Here is a 21148-nt window from a genome sequence, read left to right on the forward strand (position 1 = left end):
AATGATGCCTGAACCATTGGAATGGAGACCAGGGGCCAGATTTGATAACTATTTAGGGGTAAAGTCAACAGGTCTTGGTCATGTGGTGAATGTGAGTGTGAGAGGATTCTACTGCCTCTCTGAGGGCTTGCCTTGGGGAGCCAAATGGATGCAGAATCTGATGAACCCTGAGGAAAGAAGGGACTTGTGAAACAGCTACACTGAGACATCTGAGTCCAAAACTGAGCTCTGAAGTAGCCAAGGCTGGAGACAGGGCAGGGAGCTGGTGATGGAAGTCATGAGAGGTGTGCTGGGACACGAGGGGAGAGTATAGACCAAATAGGGTGAGACAAGGTACCCTAGGCCCACCCCGAGGAACACCAGCATTAAGGGGAAAGGAGGCTGCAAAGGATGAGAGAGAGTAGTATGAGAAAACCCAGAAGAAACCCAGGAGAGTGTGATGTCTCAGAAGCCAAGGGGAGAGAACATTCTAGAAGAAGGTCAGGGTCAACTGCATCAGGAAGACAAAATACAGCCTGAGAGATATCCTCTGGACTTGAAAAAAAGACAATGGAAATTTGACGAAAGCACAGTCAGTGGAGTGGTGGGGGTGGAAGCCAGACTGGGGAGGCAGGGCAGGAACTGATGAATTAATGGAACCAAGGAAGTGGAGAAGACAAGTAGATGACTCTCTAAAGTTTGGGTTTAGAGCAAGAAAGGCGATTTGATAGTCTCTCCAGGGCATTGGAGGTATTTAAATCCTGATTCGATGGGGGAGAGGGCAGTAAAGAGGGAAAGTGAAATGCCAAGAAAGGAGATCATAATGGCTGGGTCCAGATGCTCAGTGTGGAAGGATAGGATGGGATCCAGCACCCTGGGGCAGCTCACAGACCCTGAAATGAAGCTTGAGGAAATGTGGTTTATTTGGGAAGTGCAGGGACACCAGCAGGCAAGTGGGAAGGTGACCCAGGCAGAGAAGGCATCCAATGAGAAGTGGTTATCAAGCCAGCTACCACAGTGGATGACTGAGGCTTAATCCTGCAGGAAGTCTTGAGACGTGGGATAAATGCGCATCTAGAATCCCCCTGGCCAAGAGCAAGGGAGCTGTGTATTTAGATCCCAGTATCTGGCAGACTGAGGGGAAGAGCCAGCCCACGGGCTGTGTGTTAATTCCCAGGCACTTCTAGCCCACGGTGCAGGTAGACAAAGTGGTTTCCACAGCCTGATACAGTTCTTTGACAAAGATGCAGAAAAACATCTACTTCTGCTTTGTTGATTATGCTAGAGCCTTTGACTGTGTGGATCACAATAAACTGTGGAAGATTCTGAAAGAGATGGGAATACCAGACCACCTTACCTGCCTCCTGAGAAACCTGTATGCAAGTCAAGAAGCAACTGTTAGAACCAGACATGGCACAATGGACTGGTTCCAAATTGGGAAAGGAGTACATCAAGGCTGTATATTGTCACCCTGCTTATTTAACTTATATGCAGAGTAAATCACGTGAACTGCTGGGCTGGATGAATCACTGGAATCAAGATTGCCAGGAGAAATATCAATAATCTCAGATGCCATTCTAATGGCAGAAAGTGAAAAGGAACTAAAGAGCCTCTTGTGGAGGGTGAAAGAGGAGAGTGAAAAAGCTGGTTTAAAACTTAACATTCAGAAAACTATGATCATGGTATCTGGTCCCATCACTTCATGGCAAATAGATGGGGAAACAATGGAAACAGTGGCAGACTTTATTTTCTTGGGTTCCAAAATCACTGCGGAAAGTGACTGCAGCCACAAAATTAAAAGACGCTTGCTTCTTGGAAGGAAAGCTATGACAAACCTAGATAGTGTTTTAAAAAACAGAGACATAATTTGCTGACAAAGGTCCATATAGTCAAAGCTATGATTTTTCCAGTAGTCATGTATGGATGTGAGAGTTGGACCATAAAGAGGGCTGAATGCCAAAGAATTGATGCCTTTGAATTGTGGTGCTGGGGAAGACTCTTGAGAGTCCCTTGCACTGCAAGGAGATCAAACCAGTCAATCCTAAAGGAAATCAACCCTGAATATTCATTGGAAGGACTGATACAGAAGCTGAAGCTCCAATACTTTGGCCACCTGATGCAAAGAACCAACTCACTGGAAAAGATTCTGATGCTGGGAAAGCATCAGAAGCAAAAGAAGGGGGCAGCAGAGGATGAGATGGTTAGATAGCATCAGCAATTCAGTGCACATAAATGTGAGCAAACTCTGGGAGAGAGTGAGGGTCAGGGAAGCCTAGCAAGCTGAAGTCCATGGGGTTGCAAAGAGTCAGACACAATTTAGTGACTGAACAATAGCCTGGGTGTTGGGAGTCTGACTGGTGGGCACAGAGATAGTAAAATCACCAGAGGAGATGTGGACAGAACTCCGGCCTTGTCTGCTACATGAGCACAGTCAGGGCCTCTTTCCATCTGTGCCCTTTGCCACTCTTCAACAACTCTTGTTCCATGAGGACTTGTTGATAAATACATGTTTAAAAATGAAAATTTCCAGACAACAGAATAAAACACTTGCTAAGGTAGAGTGGAAGGTCAAAAAGGACATGGACGTAAGCAGTGCAGATTCAGATCCCGACTTTGCCAGTTACTAGTGTGTATGGCCTTGACTGAGATCTCTCTAGGCCTCAGCTTCATCATTTGTAATTCTTACTTCTCAGAGCTTTGAGGAGGATGAAGGGAGGAAATAGTCCTCAAGCACCAAGCATAGTGTAACACTCCTGGTGGCTGCCAGGGTATGGCAAGCCCAGTGCTCTGTACCCTTATCTGGCCACAGCACCTCTGTTTTCCTTGGGGATCCACCTCCTCACTCCAGTCCATGTGGTGGAGTGGGATGGGCCCCACTGCCATCTTTAGGGGTGGGCAGTGACCCTGTCCTGGCCAATCAGTGTGTGGTGATTAGTTTCATGGATGGAGGCAGAGCACAGGATCATAGCCAGGGCAACCAGTCTCCCACTTCCCTGGAGCTTTAGGGGTTGCTAAATTGATGATGTGTCTGCCTGGAGCTACTGAGGGTCATCTTTGTCCCCATGTGGAGAGTCTGCCTGGGCCCGGATTGTGGCTTGTCTTGGGGTTCAGGTTCATCCTATGACAACCAACATGGTCACCCACACCCATGTGAGTGTGTGTGTATGTGAATCTTGGGTTGGTCTGCCTCTGGGAAGCCACACACACTCGTGCACACCAGAAGATAAACAAGTGCCTGCAGTTCTTTGGCTGGCACCCAGGCCGGGGGTGGAATAAACAATCCCAGTGACTTTCTGAAAAGCAAGCGTGTGTGGCAACAGGCACCATGGAGACAAGCAGACTGTACCAGAGCACGGGCAGCAGCCACCCCCCTGATACCTCTCCTGTGCACAAACACACACACATACACAGCACTTCTCATGTTCAGATCATATTTGTATCCACTCCATCACGCACAGTCCTGCTTGCACACCCAGGCACACCACCCTTGGGATCTGCCCCCATTTTAGTTTTGCTAGAGGCTAAAGGCTTTTGAGAAGGTCTGAGATTTCTAATATAATAGCATCCATGGCTCCTCATCCCTTTCTGGACACTGGTCCTGATGTAGGCCAAATTTTAGCAAATCATAGCCTCTAGGAAAGTGTGTGTGTGGTGGGGGTGGAGGGGAGATGGAAACAGAGAGATGGAAGAGGAGAGAGGTGGGGGAGGGGGACAGGATCACATGGCAGGCAATATTATATAAATCCAACTTCCTAGAAAGTTCTTCTCTTTGCTTCAGAGATGCACACTCAACAGACAGGCACCTGCTCCTTCAAGAAACACTCACCTAGCCACCCTCCTCCAGGCTTGTATGCACACGACACTGGGTACAAACATTCACATATGTATCGGTCCTCATACATGCAGGGGGGTTAACCCGGAATCCTACAGGTGATGATGGTGGTGGTGTACAATTTACTGACTGCCTAAGTGTTTTACAGTCATCATCTCATTATATTTAAGCCTTAAGAAAAATCATCTGAAATTGATATTGCTATTCCCATCTCATAGCTGAGGGAACAGAAGTTCAGAGAGGTTAGGTAACTTGCCAGGGTCACAAAGTTAGAAAGTGACAAAGTCAGGAGAAGAATCCTGCCCACACTATGAGACTTTCTTCATTTAGTCAGATAGATATGCAACATGCATGTGTGCACAGGTGTGTGTGCACACACACACACACACATATGCAAACACTGCCTCCTTAGTTAGTGCAGGGAATTGATGCCCATGAGGTCATCTTCCTCCTCCTCTCTCTGACCTCCTCATGTGCATCACTCCCAACCCCTCACAGCACTGCCCTGATTTTCAGGAGCGCCCCTGGCTCAGACACCTATGAGCACAGCTTGCTGCCCACAAAGGTCTCCTCCCCCCAGCAGCTGTAGGCCCCGGCCCAGCTGGGGGCGGCCCTGGGATTTGGCTGGGTGACTCAGGCTGAATCATGGCCCAGCTGCTCCTTGGCAGCCCTCTCCCCTACTCTGCCCAGAGAGCCTATTTTGAAGGCAGAGATGGGCCTTGGGTGGAGGACAGGAAGCATGGGCACTTGAGAAGGAGGAATCAGGCACAAGAAGGCCTCTGTGCCCACTTCTACTCCTCAGTGGTCTGCAGGCGCTCAGGCAGCCCCTGCCCATGCCCCTTGTTCTCCCGGAAAGAGGACCCTTTTGCCTGGACATGAGCATGGGTCTCCCTCTCTGATTCCAGGACCCACATTGGCTCCCTTGTCCCACTTTTTGGCTTTAATAACAATGATAACAATATTTACTATTCTAATGGATTACTCACATGTTACAATATTCTACAGTTTTCAAAGCACTTTCTCATCAGTATTGCATTTAATTCTCTTATTAGTTCTAGAGTGGACTAACAGCATCCTTAGGAGTGGAAATTAGTATCCTTAGGTTTGAGCTTATGTGAACTCTCTAAGGTCACACAGTGGGTGAAACGACAGAGCTAGGAACCAAACTTTAGGCTTCTTGGTCCAACCTGTGGAAGGTAAGCATTAAGGCTGGAGTTGAGCTGCAGCTGGGCGTGGGGAGGGCATGAGTATATGGGGCATGGCAGGGCCAGGGTGGGGCCATGGCTGGGGCATCAGAAGTAGCACAGGGGCGTGGCAAAATAGGGGGTATGCGGAGCGTATGGAGGAGGCATGCCTGGTGGCTTGGTGTATGAGGATCATGACAAAATTATTCTCTTTGCCCTTCTGCAGTTAATAGATTATGGAATCATTTATGCTTTAAAATCTTCTTTTCCATGTTTCAGGCCAATATCCTAAGCTTAACAAGTCCATCACCAACTCAATGGACACGAGTTTGAGCAAACTCCGGAAGATAGTGAAGGACAGGGAAGCCTGGCGTGCTGTAGTTCATGGGGTTGCAAAGAGTCAGACACGACTGAGCAACTGAACAATGACAAGCGCAGAGCCATAGAGTTTCTACTGAGAAGACTTGACCTATAGGACCTTTGCTTTCCAAAGCCTTGGTTTGCTCATCTGAAATGATGGGTCCGGGCCTCCGGTGTGGTAGGGTGTTGAGAGGCATGCATGCAGTTGTGTGCATCATGCCCTTTAGAAGCCACGAAGGACTTCACAAAGGCTGATGTTTTTCACATTTTGTTTTATCTTTTTAAAAACGTCTGTGAGTGCTGGGCAGAGGGGTGGGTGGGCTTCTGGGAAGCTGTGGGCGGTGCTGAGAGGGGGAGTGGGTGACAGCTCTTCCTTCCCCCAGCCTGGTCTCAGCCTGGCCTTCCCCCACCCTCAGCCCAGAGCCGGTTTCTAGGCAACAGGATGGATGCAGGGATGGTTCGGAGGGGAGAGAGCTATAAATAGGGAAGGGAGAAAACAAAAATAAAGTTCCAGAGAAAGCAGTGGAGCTGTATTACTAGAGGTGGGGGCGGGGAGATGGGGAGGGAAATGAGTGAAGGGTGGGGCACAGGGAAACAGCCGCTGAGCCTTCATCAGAGAAGACGGTAGTCTCAGGTTAGCCAGCTAGCAGTGGTCCGCAGAGTGCTGACACAGGTGAGGAGGGGGTCTTCGCATGCATAGCTGAGCCAGATGGGGGTGACAAGGAGAAGTCTATTATGGCTGGAGAAATAGGGGAAGCTCAGCGGCAGGGAAGATTTCAACAGGCAGAGTGGCAGGCAGATGTCCAGGTGAAGGAAAGAAGCCGCAAAGGACTGGAAGGTGTAGATCAGCCAGGGTGGGGCCAGACTCCCAGATCTCCAAGGCCTGGCTGAGCTCAGTCTCACCGACCTCATACCCCATGTCCATGCAAACACAGGTGGGCTCTTCCTGCACTGCAATGCTCGCCCTCCCCAGGTTTTCCGGGCACCTCCTTTTCATTCAGGTTTCAGCCTCTCAGACACCTGAGCTGCTCCACCCAATTGAATGTTGGTCACTACCCTTACTGTGCCACATTCTATCACATGGCTCTATTTTATGTTCTCCATAAAACCCCAAATTGTCTCGATCCATGTATTCACTGATCCATGGACATGAGTTCTTCTGGGGCAGTGACCCCAGGGCTGTTCCCTGTAGCCCCTTACTTCTAGGACCAGAGCAGGTGAGCATCACACACTGTTGAATGACTAAAGGCACCCAACACGTGGACAACCTCCTTTTTCACGTGTGAACAGAAATATACCTGTATCTATATGTAAGTGTGATACACAGCTCAACCCCACCACACACACATTCACTTGCCTCCCTGAAACTGCTCGAGCATCTGTTATCTCCACTCTGCTGCTTCACATTTTCCTGTTGTCGGTGGGTTTTGTCTCCCCTCAGAGCAAGTCCCTTTTGTGAAAATTCCAAAGAAACAGGGCTTCGGAGTCAGGCTTGGGGCTGAGTGTGGCCTTTGCCACTTCCCAGTGATGTGACCTAGGGCGAGTAAGTTTGCCTCTCTGGCCTCCATTTTCTCAGCTGTAAATTAGGGCAAATAACAAGGAATCTTTGAGGATGGTTTCAAGTGAAATGAATGGAGGCAAGTGCTGGATGCCTGGGAAATGCTGCGCACTGGGGAAATGGCTCAGTCCCTGTCATGAGGGAGGCACCAAGGAGCTAGCTGTGTGTTCCCACACAAGCACTCACAGTCAGGACTTGGGTCTGACACAGGGCTGGCATCTTCCGCTGACGCTTCTGGGCTTGTGCCTGGAATGCATTTAAAGTGACCCCTGCAGATGAGAACATTGGTCTCTGAGCAGAAAATCGAGCTCAGAAAACCAGGTGCGTGGCTTGGCACCCAGGAAGGAGGAATAAAGCTCTTCACAAGCAGATGGTGAACCTGGTTTTGGCATCTAAAAATGGGGACCAGGTGCTGGTAGCTGGCGAGGACGTGACAAACTCAAATTCCTCAGAGGCGAAGCAGTTCATGAAAATGAGTGAAGTGGATGGGAGGAACGCAACAGGGAGGGAAAGGGACTGTGGCCAACCGGAATCAAATGAAAAATATTTAAACCTTGTGCTAGCAAATTAAACATCTCTAAAGGCCAAATTCAACCTAAGGACCACAAGTCTGCAGTCCCTGTGGACTGTGGGTTGCAAATAATGTCTTAATTCAGACAAAGATGATCTGGACATCCTAGTACTCGCATGTTGAGCCAGAGAATTAGAGACCCCCCACGGCCCCACCCCACCCCCATTTGTTCTCCCTACACACACACACACACACACACACACACACACACACACACACGTCTGCCAGCGGCCTCGTACTTCCGGAAGTAAAGGCTCCTTCACTGCAGGCCAAAGTGACTCAAGTGACCCTGGTGGACCCAGAGTTCAAGGCCTTCTGCACCCTACCTCCCCCAACAACTCAGGGAAAGAGGGGGTGCTAAACACTTGGGGGTTGAATAAATGGAGCAAGCTTTTTCTAGCCCTTAGGTTTGCAAGGGCGAAGCAAGGTTTGAGTCGGAAAGGAGGTCGGACTTGGCAGAGAAAGGATGGCGTCTTGATCAGGCGAGGTTTAGGGGCTACCGTGGCAAGGAGGTGCTGGGCTTCCGCATGGGCAGGGGTGGTGGCCTGAGTCTGAGCCAGGTTAAGCTACTGCTGCGGCGAAAGAGAGCAAGAGCGCCGCATCGGCGGGGGCGGGGCCTAGCCCTGGCTGGGGCGGGGCCTCGACGCGGGCGCGGTGTGTTCTATGCCAATCAGAGCGGTGCTTTCGCCCTGGTTGGGGCGGGGCCTCTGTGCAGCACCGCGGCTTCTCCGCCCCTACTTCCCAGTGCTGAGGCGGTGTTGGGGGCCCTCTAGTGCAGATACCTGGAGAAGGAAATGGCAACCCACTCCAGTATTCTTGCCTGGAGAATCCCAGGGACAGAGGAGCCTGGTGGGCGGCCGTCTATGGGGTCGCACAGTCGGACACGACTGAAGCAACTTAGCAGCAGCAGTGCAGATACCGTTCTGCGCAAGGTTCCGGGCGGGCTTCCCAGATTTCTGCAGACCCTAGCTCACCTCAGCCGAGGTCGCAAACTTTCTGAGGCTTTTCTGGGAAGAGTGGAGCACTCGTTGCCCAAACTCTGCCTTTTTGGGGGGGACAACTGTCCATTTCCTCTCCTCCGGGATGAGTTTTTCTGCAGCGGGCCGGTGTGCGCAGGGGTATGTGCATGTCAGTGTTCTTGGCGAGGGGTGGGGGGAGTTTAGGGTCAGCAGCTTCTTCCAGTGATCACGCTGCTGTTTTCCCAGAGCTTCGCGGTGTGCGTGCAACTCAGTGCGCGCCCGGTTCTGCACTTGTCGGCCAGCGAGCTGCGCGCGTGAGCGCAGGTGCGCGCCTGTCCCGTGCGTACACTCTGGTTGGCGCGCAAGGACCAGCATAAGTGCACACAAGTCCGCGCGCGCGTAGCCGTCGATGCTCCTTCGCCGCCTGTGCCTTGAGGTGTGAGCCTGTGGGCCCTGCACCTCGGCTGCACTGGGCTTCCTTCCGCCCAGCACGCCCAGTAGGTGCTTTATGGTCCAGTAGGTGGCGCCCGAGGCCGCCTCCCTGCCAGCAGCATGTCCCAGCCTGGGAGCGAGGCGTGGGGTGTGCCGCGTCCGTCCAGATGGTCCATGGGGGAGGGTAGGAGCTGAGGCCCGAGGTGGTCAGTCTTACACCTGGGCTGGGTGTGCCGGGCCCCAAAGAGTGGAGTGAGGCAGGCTGTAACCTGGAAGTCTGTCGGCCGCCCCCATCCAGCGCCCAGCCCAGACCTGCCCTGCCCCGCCCGTGCGGCGCCTGCTACAGACAGATTGGCTTTATTCATGGACACGCGGGGAGGGGGGCGGCCGGACCCGCCCTCCCGGAACACGCTCACACGAGGGTGGGGGACTCTCCATGCTACAATCACGACACATGACGCCCGCGCTCGGACCGGGTCGGCTGGGGGAGGGGTCATGGCACAGCCTGGCTCCTGGTTTTGGTTTAAAAGAAAAAAAAAGGTTCTTGGGGTCGATGTGGGAGTGCGCTGGAGGGCTTTGGCGGGGGTGCCCGGAGGCCCTTCAGAGAGCCTCTATCGGGGGGTGGAGGGGAGCCGTCGTTTTCCTGTTCGTTTAAAAACACATAGAACATGCTACAACCGCGCATACACCGGACGGGATGGGGCGCGGAAGGGGCAACATACGTGCTGCGAGACTCCCAGCCTTGGCCGCAGCCCCAGCCCTGTCCACGCCCCAGGACGGGAAGGACAGACAGACAGACTCAAACACGGGCTCCGAGGGGGCACCTCGGAGCGAAGGAAGATCTCGTGTTTTGAGGAGAAGGGGTAGAAGGACAGCCCTGGCTCTGGGGGGCGGGGCAGGGGGCCGGGAAGGGATTGTGCTGCTGGTGGGGGGCCGTCCTGGGCCCTTACGCCTCTGGCTCATACTCCTGATACTCCTCCTGCATCAGAGGGATGGGGGTAGAGTGGAGAAGAGCAAAAGAGGAAGGGGTTGGAGACCAAGTGGCCCGGCCGCGCCCCGAGTCCCTTCGCCCACCAGGAAGAATAGTGAACGCCCCTCCCTCTGGGCAGGGGAGAGACCTAGAATTTGGGGACGGCTGGGACGTTCCTGGGCAGGGGTGCCTGAGACCCAGCGACAGGCTCCATCTGTCCTCCCTCCCTGCTGCCATCTCTGGGGTCTGGGGTCTGGGGTCTGGGAGCTTGGAAACTCACTGGCCCAAACTTATCCTGCCAGGAACCTCCCACCCTAGCTGGGGATGCCCAAAGCCCCACCCCTCACCTGCGGCTGTTCCTCATAACTCTCTCCTTCAGGCTCCATCAGGGGCTCGATCAGCGGCTCCTCAGCAGCTTCCTGGGCCACTTCCTCTGGCTGCAGGAAGAGAAGAGACAAGGCCTTTGAGGCCAGCTGGGCATGCCCCCCAGATTCCTACCCTGGGAAGATTTTGGCTGATTGGGGGAAGGCTGGGCTTTGTTGGCAGTGCAACCAGAATTTTTAATTGTGTATTTAGAGTGCCTTGGAAATGGGATGGAGCAGTGAAATCCCTCCAATCACGGCTTGAAGCTGGGGGTGTCCAGGGGTTGTGGGTACCCATACCCCTCTCCCTGCAGCTGACAGCCTCCTGTACTTCCCTTGATGGGACTGGATGGAATGGGGAGATAGCACACATAATCATCCATTTGTCCCTCTTGGTGTCAGCTCTGTAGGTGGGGGGTGCTTATGAGGACCCCAAGATAACCCTGGAGGCTCCTCAGGGCTGGAGGGAGATGGAGGCTCAGGGACAGAGCTGAGCAGGGGCTTTGAGCCATTCCCCTGCCACTTTCCACCCATCCCTCCCCCAGGGCCCTGTGTGGCCTGGTTTCTTCAGCTGTTGCTATTTTAAGATAAGCTGGAAGCAACAGCTCATGGTGTTGCTTGGATGTGCGAGCTAAGACTCTCCCCTCCCCACAGCATCTGCTGCCCAGACCTGTGCAGGCCAGCATATATGCAAATAGGGGGCTGCCAGACACATGGCCAGTCCCCTGTGAGCCAGCACATATGTGTGCACAAACACGAGACTGAGCTGATTGCCCACGTGGGCACACACAGTAACCTGAGGTTCATGCTCTGTAGGCAAGGGGCCCCACCCCGTCCCCCAGTTGCACATGTAACCACTGTCCCTCCCTACTGGGCAGAGGTAAGAATCTTGGGACCCATGAGGGCTGGCACCTCGGCACTCTAGTTGCTCCAGCTCCATCCAGGCAGCTTCAGCTCCTTCACATTACCTGTCTAGGTGGGCCCTGTGACAACATGAGTTTACACTCCTGGCGTAGCTCACTTCCCCTAGTTACAGGGAGTCCACCACAGCCCAGGAGGTGGGGAAATGTTAGTTTGCCCCAAGTCACCCAGCTATGACCAGAACCCAGGAAAGAAACAGAATGTGAAGAATCCCAGCTCTGCACATTGTTTGGAAACAAATGTCCAACAGCAGGAGAATGGATATGTGCATTATGGTCTTATCACACAGAGGGTACTGCACGTCTAGCATGGGGACACCCAGTGCACACCAAGGCGTGGTTGACTCCCCTTCTTAGTGATGAGTGAAAGAACCCGGGTACAAAAGAACGTGTGCTTTAGGATAACGTTTACGTGAAGTTGACAGACACTCAGATAATCTGTGGTGATAGAAGCAATTATCTGTGGAGGGGGACAGGATAAAGGTGAGGAGAATCAGGTGCCTGGGATAAACGAGACCCTGGAATAAGCACCCCCTTAAATTTTGTGCCCCAGGCACTTCACTTCCCTCACCCTATTCTTAGCCCTGGGAGTAGGGGTGGCAGGGAGTGTAAGGGGGGCTTCTAATGAGCTATGTCTTGTGTTTTATGTCTTGATTTGGGTGCTTGATTACCTGGGGAGAGCTGAGTTTGTGAAAATTCCATGGATCTGTGTGTTTTCTGCATAATATACTTCAGTAAGAAGTTCGCTTAAAAACTACCCCAGCCTTGCTATTCACTACCTCTTTGGCATCAGGTCAGTTGCTTCACCTCTAATCTCAGCTGCCTCAGATGGGAAGAGGGATGGTGTCTTTGCTTTGTATGCGTGTGGGGAGGCTTCCACGATACTATGTGTGGGCAGACTGAGAGGTAGAGACAGAAACACACACTCTTAGCTTCCATGAGTTCTCCATGGGGCCAGTGGCCCCAAACACCTGGCTTTGGATTGTAAGTCTATGATCTTGAGTTCTTTTGAGACAGGAAGTTTGAAATGTCAACAAGTGCAGGTAAGAGGAAGGCAGCCTGAGAAAAATGGTCGTGTGCAAAGGCCCCCTCACCAAGCCTCAAGCTGATGGCTCTGCTTTCTCTGCACCCTAGTACTGGGCCTGGTCCCATGTTGGCATCAAGGGACTACAGTGACATGAATCTGAGCTTAGCATCTCCCAACTACTTTCTCAGGGGGGCAGGCAGGATTTGGGATCTTGAGTAAGTCACTTCACCTCTCTGAGCCTCAGTTCTTTTACCTATAAGATGTGCTAATTGTGATGCCTTTTTTTATAGGGACATTGTGAAGATTCATTGAATGACTCCATGTACAATATTTAGAACAGCACCTGCCCACACAAGAGATCAGTGAATGGGAGTGATCACTGGAAACAAGGATAAGAAATGGGAATTCACACAGCTGGTAAAATGCAGAGACAGGACTTGAACCAGAACCTCTGAGCGGAGAGAAGGAACCAACTGAGCAGAGTGTCTAGAGCAGAGGGTGCTATGTGGTCTCCTCCCCCAGACAATGGATGGATCCGCTCATGCCGAGATAACATGGAAGGAGGCCCCACCCCCATGGAGGCAGATTCGGCATTTGCACGTGGAAAACATGGAGCACTGCACAGGAGGGGTCTGTGCAGATGATGTATAGATCCACAGAGTTCAACGTCCTAGCACACCTGTGACACAAGCCCCTAGGGGCACACACAGGCTGATCCTGTGATTGTGGGGCCATCATCTCTTACTGAGCATTCACTGTATGCCATCCAGGCTCTTTACATCAGTGGTTCTCAAGATGTGATCCCTGGACCTGCAGCATCAACATCACCCAGATACCTTTTAGAAGTGTACATTCTAGCCCTACCTCAGACCTACTGAATCAGAAATTCTAGGAATAGGACCAACAGTCTGTATGTTACCCTGGCCTCCTGGTGATCTGATGCACATTTAGGTTTTTGAACACCTCTAAGCTACATTATTTCTAATCTACACAAAATCCTCTTGTATTCATCTCCTGTCTTAGAGGCAAAGAATCAGGCTCAGAGACATGACGGGATGTGCCCAGGGCCAGGCAGTCAAGAAGTAATGGAGCTGAGATTCAGATCCAGCTCTGTGGGGCTCCAGAGCTCACAGCCCTTACCCTGCAGCATGTCCTAAGGAAGGTACCTGACTTTGTGCACACATGGGTTGCTGCCACCATTTGCCTGGGGTAACATTGCACAAATCTGTGAGACACAGTTCACCCCTCCCCATGGCCCACTTCTGCTCACGCCTGCCTCAGGGCCTTTGCACGTGCTGTTCCTCCTGCCTGAAATAGACTTCCCACATGGTGTGCCTCATCACTTGGGTGTCAGTTCTAATGTCACCTTCTCAGAGAAGCCCTCCCAACTAAAGTTGCCCCTCACCCCTTGACTCTCCATCCCATCGCTCTTGTTTTCTTCATAGCACATATCCCTGTCTGAAATCATCTTGTGTACAGGCTAGCTGTTTATTGTATCTTCTCCCACTACAGAGTCAGCTCCGTGAATGTAGGAACCCATTCACCGTGGTAACCCCTAGAACAATCCCTCCCTGGCATGAATACTTGTTGACTGAAAAGATATGAGGGAACAATCAGTGACTTATGCAGATGAGGCCAAAAGCAGGCCAGACCACACTCATGAGCAGGATACATGCATCCAATCCAGATCTGGGTCACAGTCACGGGGAGCGCCATGCCCGCACATAGCCACATGCAGACTCCTGCCGAGCTGTGTCTATCTGGGCCCTGCAGAATGTTAGGCAAGGTGGCTTGTGCCCCAGGCCGGCTGGGGGAGCAGGGAGCCTGGCGGCAGATTTGTGGGTGTACCTGGTGTGTGTGTGTGTGTGTGTTGAAGGATAGCTCACCTTCAGATCAGTGGGGAACTCCTCCTTCTTCACCAGACCTGTGGCTGCTGCAATGTTCCCAGCCCCAGAGAACACGGCTCCTCCCAGGTGTGATGCCTGCTCCTTGGTTTTCTCAGCCACTGCGTCAGGGAGAGGGTTGGGGGCAAAGGTCAAGCAGACATAGATGCCCTCCTCCTCCGTAGTGTTCCAGGGCCTGACTTCCCACAGAGCACTACAACCCGCCGAAAGCTCTGGGGGTGCCCTCTCCCGCCACCCTCTGCCCCCACTCTCTGGATGTCAGCAGACCCTGGGCCAGGGTGAGGGAAAAAGTGGGCAGGGCTGGGCTAGTACCTGAGGCCACTCCTTGCACCACCCCTTCTCGAGTTTTGCTTCCTGTAGGGACAAGACGGAGCACATTTAAGGGCCGAGGGAACAGATGCCAGCAAGCACAGTGGTTACAGAGTGGGCAGAGGGACCCAGGCAGCAATGGGCATCCTAGTCCTTCCCTGCCTTCTTGGGCCTCCAAATCCCACAAGTGCCCCCTTCCATGCCTGTGTCATCTGGATGTCCAGTTCTCCCCACTGTCTGTCCCTGCCCCACAGCCCCCCACCCCGGCCTCCCGTGCCCTGACCCACCCACCCTCCCCTGGATGTTGCCCATGATCCAGCACTGGGAAAGCACTCTGCCTGCCGATTCATTTAATCCTCTGCCCTGGATGGGAGCAGGTGGGGGTGGGGATGGACCTGGGGGTGGGGCGAAAAGATTCTGTCTTTGGAAAGGTGCCCCTGGTGCACAACTGCCCACATCCTGCCCCGGTACACTCACATCCCCACACCCCCTGCTCCATTTCTTAAGACTCTCTTTTAAATAGGGTGCAAATCTCTCCTTCTGGCCAAAGTAGCAGGTGTCTTAGATGAAGGATGGGTCTAAGGGTGACGTGAAGATGGTGACTGACAGCTACGGCATTGGGCTGGGTCTTCCCAGAAGAGTAGCAAGTGGGAAAGGCGAGAGAGCCTGTCCTGAGGTGGGGGTGGGAACCCTCGGGAGAGTGGGATGTCTCCCATCCTGAGGATCTGGCAACCCAGACAACAGCTGATAGAGCCAGAAATGGGAGTGTGGGCCAGCTGAGGCTGGCAGGAGGAGGATGCAAGCAGACAGGCTTCTCAGGGCTAAGGCTAGCCACATCCAGAGACCGGTGGCTGGGGGCGGAGCGGGGGGGGGGTAGTTGTGCAAGCACTTCCATTTATTCCTCGCATGAACACTTGTTGGCACAGTCTCTGACTCAAGTCCCAGGCTGATGGCTCACTGTCAGATAAGGGACAGAGAAGAGGAAAGTTGGTGCCTTCGACCTCAAAGTAGTGGGGAGAGGAAGTTTGGGCCTCTGAGGGGTGCAGGATGTGGGGGGTGTTTCCCAGGTCTTGACAAATGGGGAGCAGTGGATACGCAGAAAGGGGACTGAGGAGGGACAGGGAACCTAGAGAGGTGTGATTTCAGGGTCTGCATGGAGCACGTTGATGTGGTCTGTGTGCTCAGAGTGATGGAGACTGAGATGGAACCACGAGGCAGGTTGAATGCTAGGCTACGAGGAGCTGAGTCTTTGATGAGTAGGAGCTGGGGACCATCAGGAGTTCCTGCTCAGGGAGAGGAGCAGGAGGTGACAACCTGGGGGAAAAGGAGGTGGTTGTTGAGTCTGTTAGCAGGGAGACAGCATCAGGGATGTCAGGGGTCCACCGGAGTGAAAGGGCTGAGGGAAGAGGGAGGCCAGAGCTAGGATCCAGAAGGTGTGGGCTGAAGCCTTCTCCCAGTCTCCATCACCTCTGCCCTAGCTCTAACCACCCTCATCTAGTGGCTATGTTACCTCCCAGCGGGCCTCCCTGTAATTTGTCCTGTCCCCAGAGTCCTAGGGGACTTTCTATGCTGAAGCCAGATCATGTCGGTCCCTGGCTCACAGTCTGCCATGGCAGTCAGACTAATGCTTTGCCTGCAAGGGCCCCTCATGAACTGGCTGTTGCTGATCTCATTTCTTACCCTTGCTTTCTGCCCTCTGCTCTCAAACCCAGTATCTTTCGCCCCATCCCAGGGCCCTTGGCACCTGCCTTTTCTGCACCTCCCTCCCCAACCACCCTTATTTTCTCGGCTCAGCTCAAATGCTACCCTCTTTGATTACCAAAGTGGCTCCCCACCCCAGCCACTGGATGTCAAAGCCCGAGACTGGAATACTTGACCTCACCACCAGCAGAGCCGGCACCTACCAGCACAGAGTAGGTGATCAATAAGTATTTTTCAAATTACCACCATTCCAAATCTGCCACAGCCCTGGGCAGGTTAACCAACCCTCTGCAGCCTGCATAGAAGATAATTCTATCACACAAAATAAGCCCTGAATCAGCAGACTGCATGCAGAGTTTCTTGCCTCCCTTTATGCAAATGACCCTGAAGGCTCCCTCCCCCCCCTCTTAGGGTGAGATATTTTAACCACTTGGCCTTTCTCCTGATGACAGCTGGCAGTTGCAAGGACAGTGGACCCCTAGGAGAGATGCCAATGGTGGAACCACTGGGAGGAGAGATTCAGAGGTGGCGAGCAGTGCTGGGAGGGAGCCCCAACAATACAGGAAGGAGAGTGGTAAGGGGAGGGGGGCACTTTGGAATCCATAAAGCTTGGCTCAAACTTCAGCTTCAGGTCTTGTCAGCTGTGACCTTGAGCAAGACAATTAAAGCTCTGGGAAGCAGGGGTTTCCCTGGTCTGTGGATGGGCAGGGAGCATTAAATGAGGTAATACATATTGCAGATACATTTCACACTTTACTTGGCAGATAGTAAGAGTTCAACACCAGATAACTATTAATAATGGGAAGAAGAAGCAGAAGAAGGCTGTCTCCTTTGATCCCTGCCTTGCTTCTCTGGACTTTCAGCTGAACTCCACCCTCATCAGCCCTTCCTCCATTCCCCACGACAGTTCGTGTCATCACTGACCCAGGTTTCCATCGGCTGGCTATGTCCTCAGTGACCCCTGCTAACCCGGCCCCATCTGCTGACTCATATTCTCCGGCCCAGACCCCCCACTTCCTCGCTCTAAGGACCTCGGCTCTGTCCCCTCTGAGGACCCCCAAACCTCGCAGCCCCGGAAGCCCCGCCCCTCGCCCACCGACGTAGAGGACACCCTCCTTGGTCTTCTCCGCGGCCTCGGTGACCCCCTGCTTGGTTTTCTCCGCGGCAGCCACGACGCCTTCCTTGGCCATGGACAGGCCCTTCATGAACACGTCCATCCTGGCGGCCTGGGGAGGACGAACACACGGGCACCGGTGCGCTCGCCCGAATCCTCACCCCAGCCCTTGTGAAGAGACCGCAGGTGTCCCATCCCTCCCCCTGAGACCGAAGGCGCCCTTCTGGCCCGGAACCTCCTCCCATCTTACTCCCTTCCCCAGTGCCAGGCCACAGGGCCGCGGCGAGTCCTAGCGTCCTTGAAGCCCGTGGACGCAGGAGGGGCCCCCCGCCTCGGTTATCCGGGGCCCTGCAACCTGCAGCCCCGCGGAATCAGAGCTGGGCACGGCGCGAAGCCCGGGGGCCTGCCTGTACACACGCGACAGACACACGGCCACGCAAACAAACATACTCCTTGGACACGCTCACGTGCACACACAGGACCCTCAGACATTCGAACGCGCACGGACACGCGGACACACCACGGGGCACACGGGCGCGGGTGCACGGCCACACGGCCATCCAGGCAGCTGCAGACACCAAGCAAGAGAGATACCTACCCCGGAGCGCATACGGACACGCACCCCGCGGCGTACTGTTTACGTTCTCCGGCCCCTTCCCCATCCCATCCCGTTCCCCCTCCACTCCATTCCCAGACCTTTACCCTTCTCCTCAGCCTGGGGCTCCCGGAGCGCCGCCGCCTCACCTAGATGCGGGGCCCGGGTTAGGGATGGAGTGGCGGCTGCGGCAGAGGCTGCAGCAGGCGGACGCACGGGCTCGGCTGGGCTGGGCCGAGGTGGGCTCCGGCCGATGAGGGATCGGGCCGTGGCCAGGCGTTCAGGCTGGTCTGCAGCAGACGAAGCACGAGCCCTGAGCCGAGGTGCAGTAGTGTCCGGGCCTGGAGTGCTTCGCCAGCCGCCGCTCGCTCCTAGCGCCCTGCTGTCTCGCGCGCTCCTGCTCCGGCTGGGGCGCTGCGGCAGCTCTGAGCTCAGCAACCCCCCCTGGCAGCCGCGCCACCCCCTCGGCCTGACTGACAGGAGGCGGGGAGGGTGACATCTCCGCGGAGCCCGCTAGCCTCACGGGGCGGGCCCGGGACACGCCGCTGGGGACCCCGGAGCGTCATCGGACTCAAGTCCTGTCCCCCAGGAACCTAGTCTGGTGGGAGACACAATGCGGCGTGCTGAGTACGGGGGAGAAATGCTGCAGTTGGTTTTAGTGTGTAGATGGGTTTGGAGGTCTTTATTAACTGTGGGACCTTGGCTACTCAGACCTCCTTTCTGAATGTCAGTTTCCTCTTCTGTAAAATATGGATGGTTCATTCAGCGAACGTTTACTGAGCTCTTAGGTACCAGGCAGATTTGAGGCTGGAGACAGCACAAAAGGAAAACTAGACCCCTCCTTTTTGGGGAGTTTGCAGTAGTGAATTAGTGTGTGTGCAGAGATGAGATACGGGAGAGAAAATAAACATCAATGCTTAAACCAAAGGTTATTTCAGCTTGTGATAAGAGTCACGGAGATGATAAAATGGAGATGGACAAGACTTACTAGAATAGGGGCGCTTGAGATCTGGCGGTCAGGGAAGGCCTCTGTGAGGAGGTGAATGGGAGCAGAGATCCCAGAGAAGCACCAAGGCCAGGATGCTCGAGGGCAAGATCCGTAGAGAGGGAACTATATGTGCCAAGGCCCTGAGGCAGGACTGTGCTTGATAACAGATAAAACACAGTGTAGCTGAAGAAACAACAAGGAAGGAGAAGGAGGTGGACATGATCCTTTCTCCTGCGGTTACGGTCTGGATTGGCAAAATGACCCTGGAGTGCCAGTCACACATAGGTCCTTAGTTGGTGTATGTCAGAATTATGCCCAGGAAGCTGTGGGATACCAGAGGAACGGGTCTCTGACAGCTACAGAGGAGGTGACATCTGAGCTGGGCCTTGTGGAATTTCATCTGGCAGACAAGGGAGGAAGGACATTTTGGGTTGTGGACACAGCATCCGCAAAGGCACTGTGGTTGGAAAGGTAGGGTCTGTAAGTGTCAGATGATGAGGTGAGAGGGCAGCCAGGAGCCAGACTATGCAGGGCCTGGAAAAAATTGTTCACAGATTGCTGGTAGAGCTGCAAACTGGCACATGCTTTTTGGAAGACAATTTGGCAATGTTTACCAAAGACATAAATGCATGCTCCTTTAGAGCCAACAGTCAGTTCCCCTTCCAGGAATTCATCCTTTGGATCTCTACTCTCACAAGCACACAAAGACATGTGTACAAGGCTGTTCACTGCAGCATAGTTTATTGTAACAAAAAAAACTGAAAATAATCTAAATGTCTATCTGTAGAGGACTGGCTAGTTAATTATGGTTCATCCACTCAGTGCAATGCTGTCATTAGAAAGGATGGGTTAGACCCATGTGCACTGATATAGGAGTACAAGACATGGTGTGAGGTGAGAGAAGCCAGGGTACCAAACTGTAATGTGAGCAGCTAACTGATTTTTTAAAAATTATTTTATTGAAATATAGTTGCTTTACAATGTGTTAATTTCTACTGTAGAGCAAAGTGATCAGTTATACACTATATATTCTTCTTCATATTCTTTTCCATTATGGTTTATCACAGGACATTGAATATAGTTCCCTGTTCTATACAGCAGGACATTATTGTTTATCCATTATATATATATATTATATATATATTATATATATAATAGCTTGCATCTGCTAATCCCAAACTTCCAATCCATCCCCTCCTCACTCCCTGCCCCCTTGGAAACCACAAGTCTGTTCTCTATGACTGTGACTTTATTTATTGGCTTCTCTAATAGCTCAGTTGGTAAAGAATCCACCTGCAATGCAGGAGACCCTGGTTCAAGTCCTGGGTTGGGAAGATCCACTGGAGAAGGGATAGGCTACCCACTCCAGTATTCCTGGGCTTCCCATGTGGCTCAGCTGGTAAAGAATCTGCCTGCCAATGCAGGAGATGTAAGAGACGTGGGTTTGATCCCTGGAGAAGGGAAAGGCTACCCACTCCAGTATTCTGGCCTGGAGAATTCCATGGACTGTAAAGTCCGTGAGGTCGCAGAGTCGGACATGACGAGTGACTTTGACTTTCAGAGATAAGTTCATGTGTGTTATATTTCAAGTGATGTCATATAATATTTGTCTTTCTCTTTCTGACTTACTTCACTTAGTATGATAATCTCCTGGTCCATCTATATCTCTGCAAACAACATTATATCATTTTTTATGGCCAAGTAATATTCCACTGTATATATGTATCACAACTTCTTTTTCCACTCATCTTTCACTGGACATTTAGATGTTTCTATGCCTTGGCTATTGTAAATAATGCTGCTATGAACATTAGGGTGGATGTATCATTTTGAATTATAGTTTTCTCCCAATATATGCCTAGGAGTGGGTTCGTAGGATCATATCGCAGCTCGATTTTTACTTTTTTGTGAATCTTCCATACTGTTTTTCTACACTGGCTTAATCAATTTACAGTCTCATTAACAGTATAGGAGGGTTCCCTTTTCTTATGGAGCTAGTCAATTTTGACCCAAAGAAAGCATTTGCAGTCACACAGTTATATACAGACACCTTAAATATAAATACAGACATCTGGATATACAAAGAACACACCTGTAAGAACTTCCAAAACACTGTTAACAGTAGTTGCCCCTGGCAAATGGGACTGAGAGAACTCGAGGAAAGAAGCTTGTACATTTCATCATCTTTATTCTTGTGCTGTTTGACTATTTTACCTTGAAGAGTGTTTTACTTGTGTAATTTTAAAAGCTAGCATGGGGGACAGTTGTTGTTATTACTGGCCTCTCATCATTGAAACTGCCTCCCTCCTATGTCTGGGGGATTCCCCACCTTGTGAGGTAGAGCCCTCCTCCCCCTCTAGGAGCTGACAATGCTTTCCCAGCT

General features: G+C 52.5%; 1 protein-coding gene across 3 annotated transcripts; it reads right to left on the reverse strand.

Annotated features, from left to right (window-relative positions):
* Nucleotides 1-9679: 9679 nt before the first annotated feature.
* On the reverse strand, nucleotides 9680-18220 carry SNCB (synuclein beta). 3 transcript variants are annotated; one of them, XM_069592832.1, is made up of 6 exons: nucleotides 17927-18220; nucleotides 17165-17294; nucleotides 14371-14412; nucleotides 14041-14159; nucleotides 10193-10282; nucleotides 9680-9854 (listed from the first exon to the last, which is right to left on the reverse strand). In XM_069592832.1, the coding sequence occupies exons 2-6, from the start codon at nucleotides 17283-17285 to the stop codon at nucleotides 9822-9824; spliced, it is 405 nt and encodes a 134-aa protein (XP_069448933.1). In that variant the 5' UTR covers nucleotides 17286-17294; nucleotides 17927-18220; the 3' UTR covers nucleotides 9680-9821. The 3 variants fall into 3 exon arrangements, with proteins under 3 accessions (XP_069448933.1, XP_069448934.1, XP_069448935.1); XM_069592833.1 differs by having other exon boundaries at nucleotides 17885-18204; XM_069592834.1 differs by lacking the exon at nucleotides 17927-18220 and having other exon boundaries at nucleotides 17165-17348.
* Nucleotides 18221-21148: the final 2928 nt, after the last annotated feature.

Source organism: Ovis canadensis, chromosome 5 (assembly GCF_042477335.2).
Source record: "Ovis canadensis isolate MfBH-ARS-UI-01 breed Bighorn chromosome 5, ARS-UI_OviCan_v2, whole genome shotgun sequence".
NCBI classification, from domain to species: Eukaryota; Metazoa; Chordata; class Mammalia; order Artiodactyla; family Bovidae; genus Ovis; species Ovis canadensis.